At 40.6% G+C, this 20,867-nt stretch overlaps 2 protein-coding genes and 1 long non-coding RNA gene across 4 annotated transcripts in view; 1 reads left to right on the top strand and 2 right to left on the bottom strand.

The window, feature by feature from the left end:
• LOC123962343 (B-cell receptor-associated protein 29-like) overlaps window positions 1-2,273 on the bottom strand; it is a 7,826-nt gene extending 5,553 nt beyond the window's left edge. The window contains exons 1-2 of one of the 2 annotated variants that reach the window (XM_046038405.1): window positions 2,243-2,273; window positions 1,787-1,985 (exon numbers count right to left, since the gene is read on the bottom strand). The gene's annotated coding sequence lies outside the window, so the exon portion shown is untranslated. Of the gene's footprint in view, window positions 1-981; window positions 1,097-1,786; window positions 1,986-2,242 lie in introns of those variants that run through there. The other variant, XM_046038404.1, reaches the window with a different exon arrangement.
• On the top strand, window positions 1,787-6,522 carry LOC123962344. Its single transcript, XR_006822905.1, has 2 exons — window positions 1,787-2,077; window positions 6,330-6,522. It is a non-coding gene; the product is annotated as an uncharacterized LOC123962344 (long non-coding RNA).
• An 8,816-nt stretch (window positions 6,523-15,338) lies between these two features.
• On the bottom strand, window positions 15,339-20,645 carry LOC123962342 (G-protein coupled receptor 22-like). Its single transcript, XM_046038403.1, has 3 exons — window positions 20,280-20,645; window positions 18,129-19,271; window positions 15,339-17,139 (listed from the first exon to the last, which is right to left on the bottom strand). Exon 3 carries the CDS (start codon window positions 17,133-17,135, stop codon window positions 15,819-15,821), a length of 1,317 nt encoding a protein of 438 aa, XP_045894359.1. The 5' UTR covers window positions 17,136-17,139; window positions 18,129-19,271; window positions 20,280-20,645; the 3' UTR covers window positions 15,339-15,818.
• Window positions 20,646-20,867: the final 222 nt, after the last annotated feature.

Here is a 20,867-nt window from a genome sequence, read left to right as displayed (position 1 = left end):
TAATCAAGAATGTACAGATTTTTACATGTACATTCCTCCCACGGGCAGTTCAAAACCAGAATATCTCATAGATCTCCAATATGCTAGCTGGAGCTCACGTTTCTCACTGAACAACAGAAAGTAGGAAAGTGGTAGCTCTGTAAGAGGAAATGAAAGAGAAGAGGAGGCATTACAGCTGTTCATTTGTTATGATGTGTTGAGTGTTTATTATAAAATTGGTTAAGACTACACTTCATCACTTCAAGCTACACTTTTTATTACATTTTTTCTAAAAATTAGGCACTTTAGTTTACTTAAATTTAGAATTTATTATTTGAATAGTTATTATTTATTATCCCTCCAGTTTGATGTGAAAACTGACTGAAATATTATTTGATTTGACAGTCCGTTGTGGACTAAAAACATGTGTTGATACAACTATAGGTTATAGTACTGAATGATAACGCAAGTTCGTCATTTTGATGTTCCAGACCTTTGCTTCAGGAAATTTTCTCTAACTAGACCTCTTTGAAATCTAATTGAATACCCCTGACATATAGCCTACCCATCACATAGCAAATGTCAATCTCAGCGCACCTCATTGGCTATTAGCATTGTCCATTACACCATACCTACATTAACTCAAATTTGCATGCAACACCACAATAGATATTCACTTTCACAATTGGAGGCGTCATTTTTTGTTTTGAGACCAAAATGTCTGAAATGAGGCACCAACAATCAAGGTAGAGTTGCTTGGCCACTGGTGTTTGCTGGTGTGACACCAAAATCTGTGACCCATTAGATTCTGTGACCCAAATGGGAAGTTAAGGCCTCAGGGCTTTGTAACACATGGTTGACGTTGTGAAGCGGTCCTAGTGTGGTTAGGTTTAGGCAGCAAAAGCACTTAGTGTTACGGTGGGTGTGGGTTGAGCAGGTTGGAGGACCCAAATGCAGGACTCAAGGCAGAGGAGGTACGGTTCAAAAGGGGAGCACACTTACATACTGAGTGGCTGAGTCCAGAAAAAGCCAAATGAGAAACAAAACAAAAATCCAAAACACCAAGGGCAGAAAAATAGCAAGACAAGACTGAAGCCATGAGTGACGTGGGGTAACACGAACAATGACCAGATGAAGACTGAAGAGAAACACCAAACATATATATACCAGGGACTAACGAGCAGGGCGTGAGTAACACAGGTGACAGACATGAGACTAACGAGACACAGGCAGGCAGAGAGAGAGCTGGGGAAAACAGAGAGACTGACATGCAGAGGGATACTGGGGTAACAGACACAACACAGGTTACTGAATACTAAATACAGGCCATATCACAAGAAGTAACAGTCAGAAATAAACAAACTAACTCAGACACGAGCAGACTAAACTAGAATAATGCAGACAAGGAACCTGAAGTAAAAACCAAAACATGAACCAAGGCACAGGACTGGGAACAAAGACAAAGAACTAAAACGCAGGAACAAGAGCTAAGATAAGAGACAAGACATAAACTATTAATGACAAGGAACGAGAGAAACAGACAAATAGAAGGACACATGAAAACAATGGCAAAAACTCAGAAAACCCACAGGAAAAAAATACAACTCATAACACTTAGGTTTAGGAAAAAGTGTGTTTAGACATAGAATCTGATGGCTTACATACCTTGTTACAACACCAGTGTTGTAAGTCACAGAATCTGATGGGTCACAGATTTTGGTGTTACACCATTAGACCTAGCTACATAATGGGAGAAAGCCCTATTCTACCTGGACATTGGCAGGTGGCTGCATAGAAAGTGGCTTACTTTATCTTTTGCCTGCAATTCCATTCCTTGACTATTGGTGGCGCAGGTCTAGGAGTGCAAGTCAGAAACTGCTGCTGGAACTTAACAGCCACAGGTGTGTGACGATGGATACAGATCCAAACACAACGCTCAAGCCTTGTTGGGATTTCGCTGGATCTGCACCATGATTATTGCCTTGAATTCAGGAACTTTAAGAACGCTGGACAAAACAGAAGACATGTCACATACAGAATGCAGAAGTCCGACTACTGCCGAGTGCAGCTCATCATGACTGAAGTCTCATCCTCACAGGTCAGTGTTTTAGCTAGCTGTTTGGCTAACTTTGGTTTTGGCTGGCTACTTTACTTCGTTTAGTGTTTAACTTAAGCATGATTTCGTTTTTTTTATTAAATGTGTTAATGGAAACATAGAGTAGGCTACTTTCTACATTATAAGTAGTTAGGAGGTAAGGTATACTTCTGCGTCAAATCGACGGCGTAGCCTCTGCGTAGCCCCCTACCCTACGCCGTCACCTACGCCGTGCTCCTGCGTATACTCCATGCATTTATACGTGTGCGGCGGTGTGTCTGTCATTCTGCAGTTACACGCACATATGTGTGTGTATCTATATAAAATGATACACTGGATTTATCATTGGAAAATTAATCGTGTGCAATGGTTACAATTTGTTTCTTTTGGAAAAACCTCTTTTAGATGTGGATTGTCTTGCGTAGTTTTGATCTTGAGACTGCTCCCGAGTCCACACTCAGAATCAACCCACTCACAGTGGGTGTTGTAGTTTAAACACTGTCTCTTTTTTGGATTGTGACATAGGCTATAGATATGTGGCAATAACGGTAAAGTGTTTATTGAATAAGGAAATAACGCCACATGATGAATTCACAGTATGTTTGCAATATCCTTGCTGTATAGACAGTTTCCCAGCAACGCTATTTCAAGATGTGCATACAGATAAGAGGTAGAAAACAGTTTCACAGAGAACTATGGTAAGAGGAGTTGAAGGGGAGTTGTTGTGTGGTTAATTGTGTGAATCACAAAAATGGTGGGAAATGTTTAATATCAAAGAGGTTAACATTCCTGTCAGCCTGTCATGGACACTGTGGAAATTTTAAAAGCACAGAAGCAGCGACAGTGAAAGCACCACTGCAGATGTTATTTAGTACCATGTTGGTTTTGATCCATGTGAACACTTAAAATAAGGTGGAGAATTAAGTAGAATTGAAATAATGAAATAACCTACTAGAAATTAGGGGTGTGGAAAAGAATTGATTTTTAGATACAACTGTGACACATCCACCATTGTGTCCCTGAGCAAGACACTTAACCTCTAGTTGCTCCAGAGGCGTGCGACCTCTGACATATATATAGGCAGTTAGCGCTAGCTAACATCTCCTCTTCTGACTGAGGTCTGGAAGTTGAGCAGGACGTTTTTTGGCTGCAAGTTCAAGTTTGTTTGTTGTCATTCATCCACATATCAAGTACACAAATGAACAAAGTTTCTCAAGGCCCATGGTGCACAATACAAGATTACAATAATCAACTTACAAAACAAGACACAAACATGTAACTACACTAGACGAGACAAAAAAAGGAATAGATATATTAAGGTGGAGTGAACGTGGTTTGGCGTAAAGTGTGTAGTTCAACAATTATCTGATTCTATACTAATAACAGCAGCACCAGAAATGAAAATAGCATCAGCAGATGTCAGTAGTAATGCTTTAATAATGCTATACTTTGTTAGCTACATTTATATAAAGTAACATTAAACATCTGCATTTCATTACTACCTACTTGTTTGGATTGTTACAAATACTTTGCTTTAAAAGTACCAAGTAGTCACACAGTGTTTATCCTATTCGTTTTACAGTCGCATTGTAGCACTCATAATCGTAATGAGGATGCCTAAAAATTCCCACCCTTGAGGCGATGCATCGAGATATCGAATTGAATCGTTGAGCTGATTATCGTAATCGAATCGTGAGACCAGTGAAGATGCACACCCCTACTAGAAATACAAATAGGTTATACACTGAGCCCATGCCTCTTCTTTGATGCATCGTTGACTAGTTCACAATTGAGTGCTGATTGGCTTTGCACCGATTGCTTGCTTATTTCACCCTCCAACTTACTGCGAGCTTGGCAACCAACTTTTCATAGGTCTTAGGGCTGTGAGATATGACAAAAAATTCAGATCCCAAACACGAAATATATCCCAATATAAAACATTTTTGGTAAATTCAATGAAATATCTACTGTTGGAATTTCCAACAGTAACTCATGATATTTCCCTGCATCATAAAGGTGGGGTATGCGATTCTGGAGAAATCCAATACCATGACAAATACCCTGATAGAGTGAACAAGGACACAGCAAATAATGTAACTAACGTTTGCTAGGTTGTGGGTTGGCAAACTGTTGCTACTTGCTGCTGCAAAGCTAATGAGAGGATGAGATGGTCGAAGAGCAGCACAGCAGCTCCAAACTGCGATACTCACAACTCTCCTGCTGCTATAGCTAACATCACAACAGCAGCATATCTAATGGAACTAGAAAGTAAGCTGAATGTCTGTGGGCAAGTCATTAAATGTTACCTGACATAAACGTCATGACTGGAACTGCTGCATATTGTTGTGTGGCTCGTCCATACAGTAGACTTATCTTTGGTATGAGCTTCTTGTTTTTTGCTTGCATATTCTAAGTCTTCCTGTTCAGTAATATCAGAGACGTTTTATAGAGGAGACACACCACTCAGTCACATCCTCAAATAACTCTATGGGGAATAGGGTGCTACTCAAAAATAGAGTTTCAGATTTTCATCTTCCCACCCCCCAAATGTGTTTATAATGTGACAAGAACTAAGTTGACAAAATTTGGATGTATTCTAATAATATTTACTGGTCGCTCAACACTGACAAAATGTAACAATATGCAACATTTTCCGATTTTATCGTGTGATATAAACTTAAATATCACAAGTTAGAATAATGCAAAAATCCTCAAAAAGAAAACCAATTGCTGCTAAAAGTTACTTCAGAAGTTAATAATCAACAGTAAAGCATCCATAAGTGTTCAGAGAATGAGTATACTGCACCTTAAGCAACAGCTACATGCGTTTCCTTGTAGGCTAGCTCTCCAGCTCACAGAGCTGCAGATCATTCTATGAAGCAGACGAGACACATGCACATGTAAACCAGATAGAACTTCAGATCTCTTCATTACTGAAGTGGGCCAAAGTAGGCGGCTGTGGCTTGGAGTAGAGCGGTCATCCACTAACCGGAACGTTGGTGGTTCGATTCCACCAACCTTGAATAGTAAAGTGAAAGTGATGTAGTGTATAGCGCCCTCGGTGTAGTGGTGTGAAGTGACCTTCTTTATTGTACCAAAAATTACTGGTAGGTGCTGCTAAAAATGAGAATAATTATGTATAAAATGAGCAACAAATGCGGCATGGTAGTGTGGAGGTTAGCACTGTCGCCTTGCAGCAAGAAGGTCCTAACCCAAAAATATTATTCTGATTGCATGGTATTTAACCCAAATAATAACACATATTAGGAAAAAAACATGAACTAGAACAGTTAAATGACAATAATACTTACTTAAGGATTAATTTACTTTGTTAGAGGAATTTTATAATTAAATCCCAATAAATGTACATATGAAAACATTTGAGCCCATTGAGCTACCACTAAATACTACCACTTAATATTTCTGAATGAAAATTACACAGTTACTATGCTTCATAAAAGGAACAGAATAAGGGGGTCGGACCTGGAACATGTTAAAAAAAATTGGCCATTAGATTGAGTAGCACCCTAATGGCAAAAGCCCGTAACGGCAAAGATGGCGGTTATCCCGCCCTCTCGCTAGAAAGCCATTCGTCTCCTCTTAACAGCCAAAGTGGGAAACACATTTCAGCCAATCGTGTGGTTCTAGTGACGTAAGGGTCTGTTTTACTTCTACTGTGCATGCGTGGTAGTAGTGACACTTGCATAGTAGAAGTATAGCAGGTCGGGAAAAACACATTTTAAACCTTATTTTGGGGCAAAGTCGTCTTTTTCAGAAATTTTTATTAGATTTTACTGAAATTTTTATTAGATTTTACTGATTTTACTTTTACTCTTGACGATTTCTCTATCGTCTAACGATAGATATCGTCATATCGCACAGCTCTAGTTAGTTGCGGGGAAAAACAACAGATGGCTCTCATCGTGCCCCTTCGTGCCACAATTTATAATTTAAAGGCATTTTCTGATGCCTCAAACATACAGTATATTTAAATAATTAAATTATATCATAAACACGTGACAACTAGTCAACCAACGGCTTGAGCTAACGACTACTAGTCAACTAGAAAACTTTACTTGTAAAAAAGCTTTTCCCAACAGGTGCACTAATATTAAAAAGGGATGCAACTGGGATGAATCTACCAATTACTTTCTTAGTGGTGCTTCTGAATATTTCAAATTTAATCATATTTTGGTTTTAGTATTCATTTTCCACAGTATTGATCCTGAAAATGCTCTTCTCTTCTCTCCAACAGTGAGCTGATACACACACCACTGCAGTGCCCACACAGCCTTTTTTGACAAGTCCCGCCCTTGTCACTTGTGATTGGATGATGGCAAAGGATACAAGCAAGCACATATGAAAGTGACAGTACAGAGCGGTGCTAACGAAAGAGCAAAGCACCTGCTTTACTTATATAGATAAGTTAAAGAGGTGGTATTATTCTTTTTCTCTCTCCTTTATTGAGTTATATATCTTTTTTGTGCGTGTAATAGGTTTGCAAAGTGAAAAAGCCCAAAGGGAGTTCCCATCTCCCACAGAAAACACTGCTCTGAAATCCTGAAGACAGCTCGTTTGTAGTCTAGCTGTTTCCCTTTCATCGCTGTGACATCACAGGGATGAAAGCCAAATACGGGTCATAATGCTCACCAAGCAGCGAGTCCGACACGCCCTCAAAAACACCGGTGGAAAAACACTGAGCTGCAGCTCTCCTCTCCCTTCCAAACACTAGCTACCCTCCAGACACTCAATGGACATAAGTTATTACTGTGATATAGAGACAGAGCTCAGTTATAACTTTATGGATGAAAGATACTTTTATTACAGATTAATAACTCACCACTCTGAAACTCTTAGGGCCCGTGTCCACCAAAGCATTTTTTGCCAGCTGAAAACGCCACCTGCTGTTCTAAAAACGCCTATCTGTGAGCGCTAGGGTGCGTTTTGGAGGCGCAGTGTTTTTTTTTCGAGACGCTGTGGTTGCTATGATACATAATTTCCGTGGAGGCGATGTGTTCAAGTAGGGCAGCCTACCTAATTTTAGTGAATGTAAAAATGTCACCACAAAGTATGTAGGCCTACGTGTTCTGGCCCTTGCTCTGCATGAAGAGAAGGCTGAAACATGAGAGCACAGACGTACGTGGGTTCATGAGATTTTGCGGGCGAGGAAACACCTCGGCGAGTAGGCACATCGTTTCGTTCAAGATCGGATGTACTTGGTGTGGTGTTTGTCCCGCCCTTCCTGCACTGTGATTGGACGGCTAGGTAAAAAGTGACAGTGACGAGTGCAGCGTTTTTCCCAAAGTTGAACATTTTTCAACTCTCGGTGACCGGAAAAAAGCCCTCAGCGCCCAGCGCGGAACAGAAGCTCAGCGCCTCGTCATGTTCCTGGCGTTTTTACTAGCTCGTAAAAACGCGGCGCTCCCATTGGAATGAATTGAAAAAAGACGCTGGCATCAGAAAAAAACACATTGGTGGACACGGGGCCTTATTCCAGTCTATGTTGCCAAGCTGGTAACAATGTACAGCTGAACCAAAGCCGTGTTTACCGGCTTCTCACTGACCCGCCCTTCTCTGCTTCTCGGCTAGTAGTCCTTAACTAGGAACTGCGCACGTGCAACTTCAAAGATCATGTAGAGGCAAGATGTATCACTCCATAGCTAAAACGAAGCCTTCAACACACAGGGTGAATTGAGGAGCTGCCGCAATGTGCAGTATGACAAAAATATGGTGTTTTTTGAAAATTAAACCATGTAAACCTGTTCTGGTACAACCCCTAAATAAGATTTTGAACCTAAAAATGAGCATAATTTTTACTAAGATAATTCAGTAATTATATTCAGTAATTTAATCAATATGTGCGCTGCGGTGGTTAGGGCTGTTGCCTCACAGCAAGAAGGTCGTGGGTTCAAACCCCGGTTGCCCCAGCCTTTCTGTGTGGAGTTTGCATGTTCTCCCTTTGTCCGCGTGGGTTCTCTCCGGGTGCTCCGGCTTCCTCAGACATGCAGGCTAGGTTAATCCAAAATTGTCCTTAGGTGTGGATGTGAATGTGAGTGGTTGTTTGTCTATGTGTGGCCCTGCGATGGACTGGCGACCTGTCCAGGGTGTACCCCGTCTTTCGCCTGATGTCAGCTGGGATTGGCTCCAGCTCCCCGTGACCCTGTACGCAGGATAAGCGGTTGACGATGGATGGATGGAATTACCCCTGTGGTATCAAAAATGGTATCAAATATTGATAACAACACTATTTAAGTCATATTAAGTCATATTTTCTGTAAAATATCCGACAACACAGAATTAATTCACCATCAAAATAGTTAACAATTATTTTTATTACTACTGAAACTACTGAAAATGTCCATCAAGCTACCATGACGTACCCAAAAAGGAGACTGAGCATTTTGTTAAATTATTTATAACACATTATGACATCCCACAAGTCTCGTTCAAAACACGGGAATAAATAACTTCCAACTTCACAAGAACAAATGACAAGGTGTAGCTCCCGAATGGAGTTTGAGGGTTTTTTGCAACTAACCGTCCAATGAAAAGTTGGTCAACTAAGACTTCTCTTTGACTGATAGACTGGTTCAATATTAGAGGGCCCTACTTTTGACTGTTTCTTAAAGAGCCAGCTAGTGCTCATCATTTGTACTGATCAGTCACCTATAATGAGTTTATCCAAGCCCAACGTTGTCTTTGCAGAAAATTAATTGGACCTTTACTTTGACACTTAAAATAACTACTGCCACTTTGCAATTCTACGGTTACATGAGGACACTTGGTGGAGACTGGAATCTATTTAAAACATAATAGTCTATTTTGGCTTTAGTGAATACAAATGCACACCATGTACTAGTGTCAGACGCAAGCTGCCAGGCTGTGTTAGTGAGCTCTGCTGTGGTGGTCCCGTTCGTATCTTTCCATGTGGAAAGAAGAGTGGCGGTATAATCACCAGACAGTAGTCATCACTGTGAGGAGAGCTGGAGGGCAGCAATTTTCTCTCTGCTGTCTCCCCTCTCACACACAGTGGTTGACACTCTGTCACTGCCTGATAAAACAATTGGACCGACACATGGCTGCGAGTACATACTAAGTGTGTATGGGCATAGCTGGACACAAGTACAGGACACACACATTGCTGAAAAGATTCATGCACAAACGCACACAATCGCACACTGCCTGGCAGGTTTACACACACTGGGACTGGGCATGCAGCCATGTCGGCACAAAACTTCTGACATCTTTTTGTCCTTCACATTTTTGGTTAAGTGCGATAAGACAATGCTCGTCGGTCCCTTTGTCTGAGCCACATTTCATTAGGATGATTAAGATTTTATAATATACTGGCACATTTCATCAAATGTAAAATTCTTACACTCTATAAAGTCTCTACAATCATCGTTGATAACATTTATTATGTTGCGGTCAATTTGCCTTCATATAAAATCCATGATTATATTTTTAAAAATTATTATACTACATTATGCTATATTGTCTACTTAAGCATGCATGTAAAATTGCTTTTCCATGTTTATCCCCCAGGATTCAATTGTTCTCTGATGTAGCATGGAAAATAAAGGAGGGCACTTTATGTGACATTAAACATCTGCTTTCTACTGATACCAACAGAGAATAGTAATCTATACAGCATTGATTTAAAAGCAGATTGATGTGTTCTTTTTCTCTAGTACCACACAATGGTGCCATTAAGGTCATAGCAGGTACGGAGGTCATACCCCATTGTATCTGTCTGCCTTTGATTCCTGGTATCTGAGCCTTAGCTTTTCTTTTACAGAGATATAGGTTGTAGGTCAGAGTCATATGTCTTCTGACTCTATAAAGTGTAGTTCCATCTCTAAATGTGGCTTGGTGAGAGTAAGATTTGGAAAATGACTACAAGCAACAATTTGTCAAGCTGTGCTGACTGGTGTGCTCAATTCACTTTCTTCTTCTCTACGATAGAAAAATTACAGTTGAGTGTTCGCTGACCTAATCCAATAGAGGCTCCATTCGAACAGAGTAATGTGATTTCCAAGGCTTTTATTCTGTGTCTGCAGCAGCTGGATGGAGAGGGGCCCTGAAGAGATGGCATTTCAATTGGGGATGGCTGCCTAAGAGAGGTAGCCTCCGAGCAATAGAGGGAAGGACTAATGTATGTGATAAGGACAGCAGCAAGTACCATCCCTGAAGTTGCTGTATAGGGGAGAAGGAGAGGGACACACCGGGGTCAAGTGACCCCAATAATGCTCACAGTGAATCACTGAATCTGTGCTGAGTTGAGATTGACTATACTAGTGTATTGGCCAATGTTTTGCTCTGCAGGTTCCCTCAGGTTAGAGGTGTAGTGGCTGCCTGCTAACTTGCAATGCTGACCTTGAGATTTGTATATATATGGCAGCTGTGAAATGTCAATCAAAGTGGTCCAACGTGGGCCAAAAACATGAAAATACTTATAGTATAACAGTATATTAGTTATTATAACAATACGGTTATTACTTTCTTTAATTGAGTTCAGAGTTTTAACATAATCAAACATGCCTCTCACAATATTATTTATTGGAACTAAATAGTAGAAAAAGGAAGAAAAAGACCCATGATGGTGTAAATTGGACAACTTTTAAGCAATTCAATGACATGAGTCATTGTGCGTCAGAGTGTGTGTATGTATTTCAGGTTGATTTGAAGCTTGATTAATCTATATTTTTGATTATTTTATAACATTGAAACACTAACTCCTTGTAATGAACTTGATAAGCAAGGGTTTGTTTAGGCTATATTGTTTTTTCCCCCTTGGGTGATCAAGAATTGCTAAATGTAGCTTTAAAATGTAATAGTATTTCATCCTAATAGCTAGGGGTGTGTCGAGACAGTTAACCGACGAGACGAGATTCAAGATTGGGTTCATGAGATCGAGACAAGATTTTAACTCTATTTTTAAGAAATCTTTAATGCTGAATTATATAGGGCTACACAATTAATCTAATCGCGATGTCGACATGTGTGATTACATAACCACAAAAAGTGTGCGATTTAATAAAACAGAAAAAAGTGTGTGAGACGCTCTCTTCTCTGTGTGCGCTGCAGTCTGCTCATTATCTCCGCCAACACTGGGCTCTCTCATGTGCCCTTAAAAACTAAAAACAGATAAGCCTGCGTGCAATGACAAAAATGATTTATGAGCAGTGTGCTAACTTTTAAGAAAACAACCAACAACCTCGTCACAGGAGCACCGAGAGAAATGGCGGTGCTCGGGTCGCTCTGTGACTGAGACAGAGAGACATTGTCGGCAGCAGCTGAAGCAGTAAGACAGAAGAAAACAGGGACAAGAGAAGGAAAGTTTGGGTTTGGCTCGCTGCCATTTAACGTTAGCTGTATCGGTGCCTTTTGTGGTTCAACATGTTCAACTTTTCACAGAGCCAACGTGCTTGTCAGTCACTTTTTGTCAACCGACCAATCATAGCCTGGATGGGGCAGGACATTAAAAAAAGTTTGACATGCTACACCAAATAATTAAATGTTGAACAATAGAACTATTGACAAGTTAGAGACCAATGTAGAGCCTTTTGCTTTCACAAGGATTAAATAACAACCCACAGAAATGTAACAGCTATAACTGGTTTTAATACTCAACAAGTGGTAAAAAAGTATACTAATATAGTTCTAATTCTAATGAATGTAGTATTTAATATATTATTGTTATACTAACAGTAAACTATTAACATTATACTCTTTATATAATACACTCACGTACAGTTCCTCCTCCAGGTTGTGGATAGAGACTCTGCATTAGAGAGATACATAGAGCAGGTGCCGGGATGCCACTGATAAACTTGTTATTGTTATACATATTGTTTATTGTTTAACTTTATTCATGTTGAAAAATACACATTTCAAAATGTCAGTATTTTGCGCATTCCTTGATAATTAAGCAAGTACACTCATAGTACCATTTGTTCCATTATAATCGAATTGCAATATTGTAATCGCAATATGACTTTTTATCCAAATCATGCAGCCCTAGAATTATATGAAAATTGTGAGTATTAAACACTTTATTTCCTGAATTCTGATGAATTTTTCTGCACCAGTTTATGGTGAAATTTTTTTCATGTAAAAGAGAAATACAAAATTTAAAATCAATAGCCTAAATATAACAGAATATAATCAACTTTTCTCATTCCTGCTGAGTCATGATTTAGTCTTCCCTCCTCTTTGTGTCTTTGTTTGGGGAAGTAACCTCTTTAAGTGTGATTGTGGCAACTTTTCACCTCAATGATAAATTATTAAATTTTAATTTAGTTATATAGTAGTATAGTTATATATCTCCTGGACTTTAATAACTCCTGTGTTTCAGCAGGTTTTCTGCTCATGGTTAGATCTTTCTGCACATATGTGTTCTCTGAAATGTCTAGAATAAAGTCATAATATTACCAGACCAACGTCATCATTTAATGTGAAGTCTACCTGCCCTTTACTCTGCTGTGCATTACGTTATTGATCCGCTGGTAGTAACGTTATCCCCTTCAGACCGTTTGACCAGTACATAGTCAAATTATTTCAAATATTTATTCACCTATGCGTAGGCCAACGTTTAGCGCAGTAAGTAGGAGCGGGATTCCCGTTGGGAAGATTATATGATTGATCCCAACATAAGGCAGATATATTTTTTTTCTCCCTTGTTAAACAAATGGACACTTTTGCACATGCTCACAATAAAGCATGTGCTGCAGCGTGTGCGTCCCGGCATTATACAGTTATATACATTTGTATTTCACTGCGTGAGAAAATGGATGTGTGGCTTGACAGACTGTGAAAAATGTCATTTGCGTGACAGTCTCGCGAGACAGCTTTTTACCTGACGAGAATTCTAGTCATGGCACGAGATCTCGTAATAACTGAGGTCACAGGTTATTGCCTAATGTCCACCACACCATTTTACAGTATACCCCAAGGCTCTGGATAATATTTTGCTACAGATCTTGTATTTGAGCTGAATATTTCAAGAGCCTACTGGAGCACATTTTGCAGCTACTTGACAGAAATATGCTATAGTGTATAGTATATATGATGTAAAATCAGTGTTATTTGTGGCCTGGCTCCAGGTCTCAGAATTGGCGGCCACATTTAACATTTTGTTAAGAGTTTCACAATTTGCATTCACGAATGGCATTTCCCCCAGTTGCAGAAACTACCAAACTCATCATTGCCTTTATACGTGCAACCAAGGTTAGGAACAGTATCTAACTGTGCCAGTGCCAGAATCCAAACAAATGTAGCAACAAGCATTGATATAAAAGATGGCGCTACTGAGCCTGTAAATAAAACGAAAAACAACTCTTAAGTGAGAACACCACCATGCACTGAAGACATTTCTATAAAGAAAGGAGTTTTTGCTATTCTGCCCAAGATATTTAGAAAAAGTTATAAACTGGCCCTATGGTATTTGAGGAAATGTAAGGTGAGATATAAGAAAAGACTTATTATTTCTCCCCTGATGGCCTTAATAAGGACCAAGTTATAGAAGCTGAGAGGCTTAGCTTGACAGCCACAAAACTTGGTGTGCAGTGACAATAAAAATAGTAAGTAGTTAAATTAACATTGTGGTACATGTTACAAAAATATCATCTTACATAAATGAACATGATAAACTTGAAGCTAACTGCTTCTATCCAGTACTCACACAGCTTCAGTGTCGGCTGAAAATGACTGAATCAGTCTCAGTGATTAGTGAGAGCAAAATACCCCCTCCCAAACAGAAAATGACTAACAAGAAGTGAATGTCAGACTGAAAAACTGAGTGTTAACAAAATGTCAGAACAGACAGAACATCGGGCTGTGTTGCTTGTGCTTGAAAGGCCTTTTTGGCTCAGCTAGTGCGGACAGCACCTCGGGATGGAAAACATTGCATGACCTCAGATTGCAGTTGGTGTAAATAGTATTGGTCTTTGAGAGGTAATTTTAGAAGGTAATCAATATCAATGATTGTTTTAGTAGCACTTGATGAAGTTTGGAAGCTAAATTATACAGTATATTCATCAGGAATGGAACATAGCCAGTAGTTGTGTATCATTGTTATTGTGGTAACAGAAATAAGTGTATACATTTGTATGTATTGATACCCCACCTTTTTGAAATTTGCCTTCTACAAGTTGGACTGATATACATATACTGTATGTGCGTTAAATTTATTCTTTGGCTCAATGTTTGATCTCGTAGGTCATTTTTCTACCTTGTCGGCTAATCTGTTGCTGGCTGTGATTCCATCTCCACTCTCAATCACAGACATGCCCTGAAGGCACCATGAAAGCCACGCTGTCTGTTTACAGCCGATTCATAAAGAACTTTGCCTGCATCAATATTCACATATCAGCCCTCTCTGTTGTGCTACAAACCACACACTGGCAGCCTGAGAAGCATCTGATCGAGGTTGTGTAATTACTTTGGTAGCCTACAGCCCTGTACTCTGGGGATCTAAAGGGCTCTTCAGTTTTCTACTGTACCTAAGACAGCAACGGTGTAATAAGCTCATTACTGAGATATACTATGGACTACAGCATGCATATACATTTGTGTGTGTGTGTGCTATACCTGCATTTTGCATTATGCATGCATGTGTGTGCACAGTAGATATAGAATCTTTTATTGGGTTTTAAGATTTTTGCAGTAGTTCTTTATTGAAGTTATGGATTTGCTTATTTTGAGAGCGTTATTGTTAGGTTAGTGTTATTAAAAACAGACAATTTGATGATACAACCATTTTCAACATTTTCCTTTAGTTTGATTAAATAACTTTTATGTAAAACCATAACATCTGAGGATTATATTCTCTTTGAGAATTAAGGCAATATTTTCATTGTGTTCAATGTGTGCTCTCCCTGTCACAGTCCCCGTTCCACCATAAAACCATGCTCAATTCATCAAACCAAATTAAGGCAACTGTAGATTTTCCATTTGGCTCAAAGATCTGACTGTTAAAATGAAACAGACTAGGCTTTGTTTATGTCTGGTTTATGTCAAATGAGGTGATGAGAACCATTGTGTTCTGTTGTGTCTGTGGAATTCAAGGGTTCTTAAACTCTAAAAGCAATTTGCAAATAGTACCCATGTAGCTTTTCAACTATAGCAACATAACATTTGTTACTTCCGTTCCTCTCTCCGCGTTTGACCTGTCTGTCTTTGTTGTCATACCTATAGTCTTATTTGAGTCTGAGGGCCTTTCCTCTGAGGGCTCCCAGGCAATAAGGTCTGTGGTCACTGGGCATTGCTGGGTCTGGTATGGAGCAAGTGGCATGTTGATGAATGGGAGTAATCTCACCATTGTTACAGAATCACAAACACTTTACTTGGGGGAGGGGACAATAGGAAGCCTTTTGCTGTGTTAGGTGAGTGAACACAAAATTTATTATAAATATACATATACATAACAATTCCTACTTCTCTCTGTCTCTATTTATATACCTTGTTTACCCTAAGCTGTACATGGATTATGTATGTACACAATGTACGGTATGTTGCTACTGTTACAAAAAGCCATGCAATATCTACAATACAGTATATGGTGTATCTATGAAACCTACTTTTGTTCTCAATAAATAGTAATAAATTATCCACTTCTTGTTTTTGTACATTCTATTGCACATGTTATATACATTACTGCTTTGGATTAACATTTTCCCTTTTTCATCATGACCTGATGTCAGTTTTAGCTGCTTTAATTGACTGTATACCCTAACGAGTTCCTTCACGCCACTTCCTCAGAAGACAGACATTTCTGTCGGGCATCTTTGTCCTCAAATGTCACCTTTTTGTTTCTCTTTGGGTCGATCCAGGAGTTGTGGATAATGGCATTATTAGGGGTAGGATCTGCCTCAATGATCGACACAACTCGCTTCTTCATCTTGCTTTTCAAGACTTTCTGGAATTTCTGCCTAGTGAAGGCATATAGTAGAGGATGAAAGATAGTAGTCCCATAGGCCATGACCAGGAAGCCCAGTCTCAACTTGACCATTAGGTCACTGGGGCCCACACTCAGGATGACTGTGTTGAGTACTGTGATGGGCGTCCAGCACAGCAGAAAGGTTGACACAATCAGGAGGGACATCCTGAAAACCCTCTTTTGGCGCTCTCGCCTTTCTCTGTGGCGTTTAACAGCCCTGCGCAAGGCAATGATAACAGAGACGGAGGTACGCATACCTAGTGTAGGGTTGCGACTGCCGCTGCTCTGTGATCCATCTGTGGCCTCTTGCTGCGTTGTCATGGCCGTCATGGATGGACGCTTTTTCCTGCGAGCCTTCTTCTTCTGTGAAGCATGAAAACGTGTGCCAATGCGAATATTGAGTGCCTGCAGGATCTTTGAGTAGGTGATGAGCATGACAATGGCAGTAAAGAAGAAAATAGGAATCTGAGCGAGCAAGTGGTAATAGAGACCAAGTTCTGTGTAGTACTGGTTAGTGTGGACCACATTCTCCACCGCTGTCTGGTTCAGCTCAGCATGGCCCTGGGCGAAGAAGCCCACCTCAATAAAGGGTACGAGGAAACTAACAAAGGATAGCACCCAAATGGCAGCCAGCAGTGCTAGGGCACGGCCCATGGTCAGCACCCGGTTGGCTGGTTTGACTGAGATGTCGTAGCGATCAAGGGTGATGGCAAGCACATTAGCAGCAGTGGCAACACTCGCAAAGGAGACACAGGCTTCATGGAAGCAGCAGACAAGAGCGGTGTCTCCCTCCAGGGAGAGCAACACCACCACAATGGTAAGGGGGATGCAGCACACACAAACCAGCACATCCAACACATGGAGATTCATAGTGACAATGTTACTGACAGAACTAATAAGGTTCGACTTCATACAGTAGAGGGCAAGGACAGTGAGGTTAGAGCTCAGGCCCAGGAGGATTTCCAGCATGAGGAACCCAGTTAGGGAGACCTGGAAACTAACAGGATAGGGATACGGGCTGGGGGTTGCCGGACTCATGGTGCGGCTTATGGGTTCAGTGTTGTCGGTGACTGTGACGTTGCTCATTGTGGCTTCTTGTTCCGGGCAGGGAAGGATATGCATTATCCTGCATGTCGGGAGAAGAGAAGAAGAGATTTTATGAAGATGAAATAGAAAAGAGAACCATGTTTCTGCATCTCTAGAAAGCTGTAATTAACACACATCTGACAAATTGTGTCAGACGTAATGTTGCCAGCTATGAAATGTTAAAAAAAGCCTTTTGAGTTTTAAATGCAGAGAGCAGACAGTTTAGTGCTGGTGATATATTTTTCCTGCCATGCCCTGCAGATTAGATTGTCTCAGTACGCGCATGGCATGACTAACTACTAACTACCTTACCTCAATAAGCTTTTACTTTTGTTATCACCATCCTTGATCAGACAGTTGCATCCACAGAAGAGGCACATAACAAAAACACTTTGGAACAAATTAAATTCTATTAACCTCAGCTGTAATGGCTCGGTATGTTGTGGCTTTGTAGTAGCTTCTGTAGACTGTTCAACAGCACATTAAAGCTGACAGTTTTAATGTATTAGCATTTTCCGTAATACTTATCATGGACTAGAGGTCATGAGGAAGGAGGAAGGCAATGATGATGAAGCATTTGAGCCCCGTTTGGATGGGATTAATATTTTAGGGGTGAGGTAGGTAGTAAAATACTCCCTCCTTGTTAACTAAACTTGCCGTATCTGGAAGTTTCTGGCTTTTAGTTATTGCCAAATCACATTAGGGAAGTAACTGACAAAAATATTCTGCCTGAAAATTATGTTTACCTGATCACCAGCAGGCTTCAAACTCTCAGATACGCATGTTAAAATACAAGATGTTTTGTTCAGACAGAACGTAAATAATTGAAGAACTAATGAGTGCACTGTAATTAATATTAGCTTAGAGGGAGGGAAATACAATACACATGCACTCCTGAATAAATTTAAAATAACTGATAAGCACATGCACAATTAAAATCATCCTGTCCTCCCCTAGAGAAATAAATCCAATCTGAAAGGGGTTCTAGATGACATGGAGGAAAACAAATGTTTTTTTTTTTATATTTACCCTTCCCTCCAGCACTATCTGAATACCAGGGCTGTGTAATCAGGCCATAGAGTCCATGTTACATCCACAGAGACAAGCATCACATCCAAACATAGCCAGTGGAAAAGTGTTTCCGCTCCAGCAGAGCCCCCCAGTGAGGCTTTTCCTTTCACTGCTAGTCCCTCCCAGCGAGGCTGACAGCCAGAAAACCACCTGTCCGTCTCGCCAAAGACTCGCTCGTCTGGCTCTGGGCTGCCAGCTTTTTCTTCCTGACCTCAATGGCAAGAAAGCTAAGGAATTGGCCACATGCGCCCAGTGGATGTTAGAGAATATAGTCTATGTCTTCTACAGACTTTTTCTTAAATCTCTGGTCCATTTGCTGTGATGATTGTGGGAGCACTGATGGATGAGAGGAACAGGGATAAGATGTCGGAGCCACCTCCTGTTTATAATCTCATGATATTCCCAAGCAGGAGAGACACAGCCAACCAAGAAAACAAAGAAACACAGACTCTTTCCCTTGCGCAGGGCTGGAATGTACTGCTTATAGTACGATCCAAATCCTTGCTTTTTTTTGTCCTCAGTGAGAAGATAGTATTCAGATCTGTTAATACAAAAAAATAGTTAAATCCATTAGCTTGGACTCCAAGAGGCAAAATTTGTCAGTCAGTCATGTAGATTCCACAATGTACACAATAGTCACGTCCAGAATCTGTCCGGGAGAGGTTACTACGCCCGGGGAGCATCCAGGCCCATGTCTCCCCTCGGAGCACTAATGGAATAGCTCTTCACTCTCCACCTTTCTCATCAGTCTCTGTATGCCTGGCTCCAGCTGCCATCGACTTGTAAATCGAGCGAAGGTCTCCAGTTTGCCCCTCAACATGCCGAACCCTCAATCACTGGAGATGGCGGGAGTAGAGCAGATTATTAGAGTACATGTGTGATCACTGTGACATTTGTGATCACCATTATTGTGCTTGATAGAGTTGTTGATTCAGTGATTCAGGAGAAGGCCATCCCTATGATGTAGGGGGAAGTAAGTTTGTCAGACAGAGAGCCTGCCTTGTAGATTTGCGGAAAGATCCCGGACAAGAATTGGAGGGAGCAGGAGCTGCATACATCATCTGTCTGTCCTTCAATCCCACATCTTTCTTTCACAATGACCTGAAGAGAGAGAAAGGATAGGGTAATGGATGATAAAAAGAGAGAGCGCAATAGAGAGAGAGAGTAGGAGGAGTAGGAGATGGAAGTGTGGGGGAAGCATTAGTGAAAATAAACATATCCTTAGTAGAGAGGCGACGAGGAAACTCATAGCAACAAGCCTCTAATGTTCTATCATGTTTCTGTGCATCGCCTTATGCACTTTAAGCTTTGCTGTTGTATTACATAACAGTAGCACATACATAGTGTAAACTATTGCAGGAAAATGCTCAGTGTAAAGTATTGGGTGTTACAGCGAGTTTGCTCAATGTGATTCCATGGGGAACTTGTCATAAAGAGGGATGCCCCCTCATGGGTCAGTGTATGTGATCCATGTAATCTCTTCAGTCGAACATGTCGGTCATTACTCAAGGTTGTTTCAGTGAGGGATGCCATACTTTACTATGCCACAATGTCAACAGGAATGAGCTAAGAGTACCATGCTTCTGTGTTAGGCAAAAAAGGATCATGCATGTTATGAAGATGAACAGTTTTAACGTGCACTATTGCGTATCAAGTTTCTTTTGTCATAGAGCCTGACAGTTTGGAATATGGTGTGTGTGTGTGTGTGTGTGTGTGTGTAGCAGTAAGACACAAGCAGATTTGCTCACAGTATGGGGATATACAGACATCCTAATGCAAATGCAACAACAATTATTAAAAGCCTTTTACAGTGTGATGTTTATAGTAGCAGCTATGTGGACATGCAAGTTTAAGACTGAACATTTTTTAATTAGTTACTAATAGGTTTCACTTTAACCATAAAGACATGAAAGTCTTTTTATAAATACATTAAAGTGAAGTTAGTTATTAGAAATTATATTGTTGAGGGGTTCTACTCCCATGTCTTTGTTGCGGTGACAAAAATGTTTGGCATTGAGGGTTTTTTGCTGTCACATATGCTCTACTCGGCTGAGTGCAGTAAATCAAACCAATAAGTAGAGTACCCCATCAAAACGCAGCAAAGCTCACCATGCAAGGTAAACACAGATGCTCCGGAGCTGGTCCATACACCACACTGTCCTCTCTTCTTGCAGCTCTGCAACAATCTAGGTCGACTGATGGTTTATCATCAGCTCCTTCCAGCAGTAATCCAAAAAGTGGGATTCAGTATTGATGAACATACAAGGGTCACACAACTGACAGATGTTCTTTCCTTCCTGAGCCTCAGACAGAGGAAAAACAAGTCCACAGAGATTAGTCCTGACAGGGATGTTGGTAGGATTCTTCTTTTTTGCCCCTTTTTGTCTTATTCATCCTTGTTGACTGGTTTGTGAATACTCCTCATCTCATCAACTCTGTTGCGCTCCCTCCCTGCCTAACTGTCTGGATAGGAGTGCTAACCATCACACTCCTGGTATCTCTCTATCTCCCGTTCCGTTCTCCTCTCTTTCCCTCACTCCCTTGTTCCCTCACTCTCTCTCTTACTGCGGAGGTTTGCAGTGCTCCCCCAGTCCTGATTGGTCTTCTATAATAGGCTTAACCCTTTCCTCTCAAGCGAGGGGAGGTATTTCCTTTAGTTATGACTCTATCCTCTCTTCCCTGACAGTGACTGTGGCA

This window comes from Micropterus dolomieu, linkage group LG22 (assembly GCF_021292245.1).
Source record: "Micropterus dolomieu isolate WLL.071019.BEF.003 ecotype Adirondacks linkage group LG22, ASM2129224v1, whole genome shotgun sequence".
In the NCBI taxonomy this organism is placed as follows: domain Eukaryota; kingdom Metazoa; phylum Chordata; class Actinopteri; order Centrarchiformes; family Centrarchidae; genus Micropterus; species Micropterus dolomieu.
This window is presented reverse-complemented; position numbering and strand designations above follow the sequence as displayed.